Source organism: Aplysia californica, unplaced genomic scaffold (genome assembly GCF_000002075.1).
Source record: "Aplysia californica isolate F4 #8 unplaced genomic scaffold, AplCal3.0 scaffold00125, whole genome shotgun sequence".
NCBI classification, from domain to species: Eukaryota; Metazoa; Mollusca; class Gastropoda; order Aplysiida; family Aplysiidae; genus Aplysia; species Aplysia californica.
In genome coordinates, this window is record NW_004797395.1 from 860,661 (window position 1) to 868,574 (window position 7,914).

The window sequence follows — 7,914 nt, forward strand, 5'->3', positions numbered from 1 at the left end:
TCTCTTTTTGTTTTTTGTAGGCTGACGGTTGTGATGACTGTTGATTGAGTTAAAGTAGTTTGACAACCTTATTGGGTTTTTTTTGTTTTTTTGCTCCTTCTTATTTTGTTAACATATTATGTTTATTTTTAGGAAAGTGAAGTGGAGACATTTTTTTGTTCACCCAGTAGAGAATTTTATTTGCTTTTTTGTAAAGTAGTGAAAGGAAATGTTTTGAGTGTGGAGTAAGTAACCACACAATGTTGTGTACCGATGAATTTATGCTTTGTTTCTTATATATAATTTCTTATGACTTGTGCTATTTAGAACTCTCATGCTGAAGAAAAGCAGGAAAAACAAGACTGGGTAACTTGCATGCTTTGATTGTTGTTTCTGATGTTTTGCTCTCGTGTCATATTTCTAAATATTTGTATGTGTATGCCTGTATTTGTTCAGTTGTGTTTAGATACTTTTTTTTTTATTTAGCTGTGTTCTTTGAAGTTCCTCATGCTTATCAAAATAAGGCAAGACAGTATTATTCCTGGCACACCTGAATGGGATTTTTGATGTTTTCCTATATTCTCTTTTTGTCAGCTTTACCTGTGATACATGTTTAGTTTTTTTAGATACTTGTGTGGGAGTGTTCTGGTACAAGAGTAGTTATGCTTTCCCTAGTGTCAATGATATCAGTACAACTCCATGTCAGTGTGACTTTTGTGGCCTTAGTCTCATCAGTTGAGTTCCACACAACAGGATTTTTCTCATATCTCGTCCAGTTCTCATGCATTTTTGTGGATTTTAATGTGTCATTTTTATGTCTTTCGAAAGGCCGGCTCTATTTCTCCGAACGCTCGCGAAAATAAGCTTGAGCTCTATTTCTCCTAACGGTTTCCGTTCTCGAGAGGGGTGTGTGTGTGTGTGTGTGTGTGTATGTGTGTATGTGTGTGTGTGTGAACGAGGCGTGGGGGGTGAGGGATTTTTGTTTGTTTACTTGAAGGATTTTAGTGTTTGCTTTAGGGATGACTAAATGCAAAATAGGTTACTGCCAAGGTCGAGCAGTCCTGCTTTCTCATAGTACGTTTTGAAGGCATTTTCAAATGAAGTATAGTCCGGGAACGTTGCCCCTACCACAACTGAAGTATCTGAATATTCAGACATTTAAAAACCTCTAGATCTTGCTCTAGAAATTGAATTTGATACAAAAAATGCTTCTTCCCAGTCCTCGCAGAATGGCAGGATGAAAGATGACGCCTAAATTTCGCAAATAACAAAACAATCTCTGAACAGAACTGTTGGGAGAAATAGAGATCAAGTTTATTTTCCCGAGCGTTCGGAGAAATAGTCACTTGGCTTTCTTAAAATCAAAACTGCAGAACAAGCCAATTAAATTTTAAGACAAACTGTGTTGGATATTTTATACTCTCCTTCAGTTGTGGATACACTTTTTTTCTATATATCTGATTGTGGCTGTCGTTTCTTTTGAACCACCAATCACACTAAGATGCTTGTTGAAAAGTCACTTTACAGGACATGTCATTGTCATTTTTTTACAAAGATTAAGGTGGATAATTTTATGTCTTTGAGATTGCTCCTTTTTATACTTTTAGTACTTTATATGACACAAGCCAATGATATCATAAAGGCTCACTGTTACAGGAAACTTACAGAAGATTTCAAGTCACCAAGTGCAATATCTGTATGCTTAATCTTGTCAAGAGCGTCTTTCTGTGCAGTTGGAATGAAGGAAAATAGTGTGTGGATTTTTTCATTCAAAATTTTTATTTCTACAGGTATTTGAATCCGTGTTTGTGATCCAGAGCTTTTCGTTTGTTAAACTGAAAATTACTCCATCTTGTAGCCCATAGAGGGACCTATGTTGTAGCAGAAATGTTCAAAAGAGCTAATTTGTCATTATATCACTTCTTAGAAAAATTCCCTGCTATGTCCAAAGGAATGTTTTTGGAAACTCTCGTTCTTACGTTTTAAGGAAAGAGCCTTTAAGGTTACTAAAAATCAAAATGTCCTTGCTTATTAGTCAGTGTTCTTCTTGATATCTTGATGTGAGTGTAAATGTGCCTATGTGTGTTTTTATATATGTGTTTGGGGGGGTTTTTTTGGTGGGAGAGGGGTGGGATAGGTGATACCATTGAGGACAAGTTGGTTTAATTCTTATGTTTTAAACATCAATTGCTTAGTGTAGGAACTCCGCCATATGCCATATTGAAAAGGGATGTATGGTGTATTCTCACACTGAGCAGTCGATATATTTTCACTTTTTACATATACACTGACTTTATCCACTGCACACACACATGCACACACACACGCACACACACACACACACACACACACACACACACACACACACACACACACACACACACACATGTCTTTTTTTTTTCATTTTGTTCTTTTGAAAAAAGGAAATTTCCTCAAATGTAATCCTTTTCTTTAGTGCTCTTCTGTAGGTCTGTGTACTCAAGCATATCAGAAACTTGTTTAGTTCTGTGTCGGACTTCTTTTTCCTAGTTAAGCCTCTCTTAAAGGTTCACATATTATTATCACTTAATAATCTTTTCCAAATAGTTTTTTGTAATGTGTCGTTAAATGTAGCAAATTATATTTTCATTGTCACTATTACTTGCACTCTAGTCTAACAACGACTCTTTTCAATAGGCAACACATAGGTAGACGTAGCACAAATTTGTTGTCGTCACTTCATTGACTGTATTTCTTTATGACTGACTGCCACAGTATATATATAACATTTCTAAGATTAGATTGTTTTCTGGCCAAGTATTGTCTTGCTTCCAGTATGTATGTATATATGTATGTATGTGTTTGCTTGTCCTGTAAGAGTTATACTGAAAATAGTCCCATGAGTATGCAGCACGAAAAGAACGTACCTTTCTGTCTATCTGTTAATTAGAGAAATTTCTTTTGTTTGTGTATAAGTGAAACATGGAATAGCTGTGTATAGCCACAAATACCACCGTTACTACAAGAGAAAGAGTGAGATGTACTGTGCATTGTAAGGGTCACAACTCTGTTTTCAAGGATGTTGTGCTTGCCAGTTGTTCCTGGTTTAGTAGATAGGAATTTGTGTGCTGTAGATGAATGCACCTCCATTGTCATTCAGAAGTAGCTTTCACATGTCTGTTTAATTCCTCTTTACTTTTATAAATAAATTTTTTAAATACCTTCGTAAATAAATTCCATTTTACAGATCACTGTGCGGAAATTTTGTTTACAACGGCATACAAACACTCACCTCTATACATAAATATATGTTAAAATATACAACAATTTTTTCAAGTTTAACATTACATAGTAAACGTTGGTGGTTGGTGGGTGGAGTTGACAAAACTGACACGCACTGCATTGTTTTTAATTAATGATAAATCATAGGAAATACTATTGGGTCACATCCATATATTATAGCAATGACATTGGACAACAACTTAATACAGCAAATACAAACAGCTTTTTCAAATGCTCCACCACACCCACAACACAGAGCACATCAGTCAAGCATTCACTCTTGTGTATCTTGGGGAAGGGTCTTTTGGTATAACTTGTATTCTGAAAATTTTCTTTTTAATCCTATGGTATATTTAAGGGGAACAAGAGGTTAATTGCTTACAGGGGACTGTTTTTCATCCACTCAGAATGTAAAAGTTTACTAATGAATTGAACACATTTCATGGTGTGTATACCCTACTGATGCTTTTCCCCTTATATAGTTTCTGTTCTGGCAGATTTTGATTTTTCGGTATTTTTTTTGTTTTTGTTTTTTGCGGTTTTTTCAATTTATGTTAGGTTTTTTGTCTGTTTTTTGTTTATTGCTTTTTTTAAAAGTTGGAAGGCAGGGGGAGGGGTAATTTTTGTTATATTGTGTCTTCATTTTGAACTGTATGTATTTTTTATCCTAACGTAAGGCCTCTCCCACTACGAAACCTTCAATGCATAAACTGCCTTCTTTTCATTTATTTTTTGTCATAAACGCAGTTTTTCCCGTGACATGCTTTATAGTATTTATACCCTTTTCATTCAAGTACTTTTCCTAAACATTATATTTCTCTTCTAAATTAAATTTCCAATGTTTTTGAAGTGTGTGCGTGTTTGCGCGTGCGTGCGTGTGTGTGTGTGTGTGTGGTGTGTGGGTGTGTGTATGTATGCAAAAGAGAGGGAGAGAGAGAGAGAGAGAGAGAGAGAGAGAGAGAGAGAGAGAGAGAGAGAGAAAGAGAGAGAGAAGGTGCCTTCCCTTGTGATAATAATATGAGTCGTTGAACTTCAAGTCTGTGCTGTTTGCGTTTGTGTTGTAGGCGCAGTCTCTTGGCACAGCATGAGTCTCGAAAGAAGGAAGCTCTGTCAGCAAACATGGTGTCTGACACTTCTCTAACGCTGGAGAAACAAGCACTTCAGGTAACAATACTTTTATAGTGGTCTCGTTGTCTTGATACATGATTTTGTCTTTTAACCTTTTTTATGCTTTGTTTAAAGCAGTATGCACCAATGTCTTTGAAGACATTTAGTTGTCTTGATAAATGTTTTTGTCTTTTAAAGTTTTTAGGCATCGTTTAAAGCTATAAGCACTGCGCAATGTCTTGGTTGTCTTGAGAAATAACATGTCTCTTTGATATCACCATGATTGTTTTATGTGATGTAAAAGTGGATAATGGTTTATTGGCGGGTACTTTGATGTTGTTTGCTCCTTCTTCCCTAACAAACATCTATCTATGATCCTTATCTCTTCTCATTTTTTTTTTTTTTTTTTTTTTGTTATTCTGTTGTAATACCCCTAATCTTCGGCACTTATATGACCAAATTGTGTTGCAAGTGTCGTAAAACTCTTTCTGAAAAAAATACAAAAAGCCCCACAGCTGTGCAAATTTAATTCATTTTAAAATTGTCCCCTGTAGATCGAAGTATAAATGCGCGTCAAGATTCTAGAGTTAATTTTCATTCATTCCTCTTGCATTTCCAAATATGGGGATAGTTAGATACAAAATCTTACAGACTATGAAATTGATTAGAAAATATTGATTGTAGAGTTTGTTGCAGCTGAATTGAGGGCTATTTTCTCTATCTGTTTTTAATTTTGTTTTCCATAATAAAAAAATAACCTGTAGTATTGCTATTCTTTGTTGTTTGCTTAGCCAGGATTAGACGCAGAGTTTTTAAGTAATAGCGCCTGCAGTGGGGTTTCCATTATCTGTCAAAATGTGATGTCAGTGAAACAGTGAAGTGCTAAACCATATTTTCCTATTCAGTAAGGCACAAATCTATAATCATCTATTTCATAATTTATTAATTTATAAAAATTACCTATTACACTTTCACAATCACAAACAGTGACAGCTACGACAAATATGTGGGTGGTTGGCGGGTGCTCTAGTGTAGTTTGCTCCTTCTTTCCTATCACACATCTATTGTCCTGATCTCTCGTCCTTCTTTTTTTGTGTGTATTATTCTCTTGTATCACCTCTAATCTTTGGCACTTACATGTACTTATTGTATTTCAAGTGCTGTAAAACTCTTACTAGAACTAAACTGCGACAAATATTGATGTGTCCCTACAATTTTTCTACATCATGCTCTGACACATTTGTACTAGGCCCTACTCATTTCATCTTTCTTTCCTTAGGCGTAAAAGTTTTCTTTGCTCTGTAATTCGCTGAGTTTCATCATAACTTTATTTTTTTCTTGGGCTCTCTGGCAGATTGATATTGCATGTTTTTGGCTGTGAATAAAAACCACTTGAGCTATTGTAAAAGATTCCTGCAGCATGTTGTTGTTTTTTCAGCTGTTTCTTTCTTGTTGCTTTTCCCTTAACTTTTTACTTGCACTGTAAACGCCTTTTATGTTTCTGTCTCACTCTAGCAAATTCAGTTGTTTGAACAAAAGATGAAAGCAGAAAAGATGGCAGGCTGGGTAAGTTGAGCGGTTCTTCTTAGTTGCACAGTACTGTCACCTTTGTCTTATCTCGTAGTTCATTGGGAGTCTTGTGTACCAACTGTGCACTTTTTTGTCTATTTCCTACTATCTTTGAACTTTCAATCTTTATTTTTGCTTCGTATACCTCTTTTTGTAATTGCAAGAATATGAAGGGATCAGGCAATCAGTTTAATGCATGAATGTTTATTCAGTATCATATTATTGCTTGTACCTCTCCAGTGGCGCAATTTTATTTATTGAACTGTGTGTATGAGAACAAAGGGGCTAGATATTTCTTTAATCTTTTATTACACAATTTTGCAAAGGATAATAGTAAAAAATGTTGTTCTTGTTGTAGTATCTCACTTATGACAGTGCTTAAGTTTCAAAATGTATAACACCTATTATAGGTTCCCGCCTTGAAGAATGGAAAACTTATTAATGGGGTATGCAACAGTTTGTGTAGTCCCTGTCAAAGTACGATTAATTCCTATATGATGTGACAGAAATATGCCAACCTAATAATAATACCTGTTTAGTAAAATTAACCTGATTTTAAAATGGCGTATGATACTAACACTTAACTCTTAAAATATTATATCAAACTTTTATAACTCTTGTTCTTATAAAAGTCACCCTGCTCAAAAACTACCAGATGTTCACTAAGAATCGTGAAAGGCTTTCACTAAAGAATCCTGCTCAAATGGGCTTCTATTAAAATGGAAATGTGTTCTATCTGCAAATGAACAAAGCAATTTAATCGAGATCATTGTTGCCCTAACTCTCTCATGTCCAATCCATTCTTACCAGTCCACTAACAGACATTTGTCATTAGGGGTGAGTTTTTTTGCTTCAGTTTTAATGCAGCTATGTTTATAGCTACAATATTTTCTGAAGCAATGAAAATACTGTCAGTTATAGTGTGCTGAGTGACAGTTTTGTTTCTGACAAGGGCTGTTTTAATGAAACAGACTGGTACTAACGAAAATGAATAGAGATGAAGATAAAAGTTAATTTGACGTGAGTAGGTACCTTTTTTTCATTAACACTTGCCCAGGTGCCAGGCATGAAATTGTTTTTAAAAAAAGCCTGATCAAGACTATTCCGTAATTCTGTAACACTTACTGTCAAGAAACATTGAGGTACTTCAATATAGATTAGGTAGGCCTATATTTATATAAATGATGTTACGTTTATAATTTAGGTGAAAGATCGAAAAATGGCACAGCACTTGTCTATTCAGGATTGGTAACATAGATTGTATTAATTATAAATCATTAGATTCATTAAAGATCAGGAATTGATTGTGTTGTTCAGAGTATTGTTTGCCGAGGCTCTCCTAGTGGTTATATTTGTTTGTAGATCTTCGGAAATGGCTGATCACATTGCAGTAGAAATTTCCTCTTTTTTTCTAGCTACCTCTTATTATTATTTCCGTATTCCTCATTTTGTTTATGGGTTATCGAATTAGTTCCTCTATTCTGTACTGTTACAGATTTTTACTTAAATGTAATGATGGACATTTAAAAGGGAGATAGACTATCATCATACATATTCTCTGTTTAGTATACTTGATTTCATTAACACTGTTTCACCTCACCTGTGACTTTCCTTTCCATTGCACACAATTATTATTCTCAATTTCACGTCTTTTTTTTTTTAGATTGATCAGATAGCTCTTGAAAAAGTTTAGCATTTCATTTATATTGGCATTTGCTTCGTTGAGAGCTTGACAGTTGCAAGTATTCTGAGGAGGCAAACTAATATTTTGAAGCATACATGCAAAGTATTCCTAATGGTGCTACAATCTAAAGTTTGAAGAATTTTGATGATCAGACTTTTTTAAAAATGTGTGCTGCCAGACGGTTAGACGTTTCACCAAAATGTGGAAATAGTAGACTTGAATCAAAGTTAAGTTTTTATTTTGGCCCTCACTCTTGGAATGTTTTCTCTGAACTGGGTGGTCCGTAAAGTGGTTTTTTTTTGTTTCTTTTTTTT

At 34.8% G+C, this 7,914-nt stretch overlaps 1 protein-coding gene across 11 annotated transcripts in view; it reads left to right on the forward strand.

Moving 5' to 3' along the window:
• Positions 1 to 7,914, forward strand: part of LOC101852918 (inositol 1,4,5-trisphosphate receptor type 3) — a 247,221-nt gene that overhangs the window by 212,555 nt on the left and 26,752 nt on the right. For 7 of the 11 annotated variants that reach the window (XM_035969197.1, XM_035969190.1, XM_035969192.1 and 4 more), the window contains 3 exons: positions 307 to 345; positions 4,305 to 4,404; positions 5,863 to 5,913. In XM_035969197.1, the coding sequence (XP_035825090.1) occupies positions 307 to 345; positions 4,305 to 4,404; positions 5,863 to 5,913 (190 nt within the window). The remainder of the gene's footprint in view (positions 1 to 306; positions 346 to 4,304; positions 4,405 to 5,862; positions 5,914 to 7,914) is intronic. The other 4 variants (XM_035969196.1, XM_035969198.1, XM_035969195.1 and 1 more) reach the window with 2 other exon arrangements.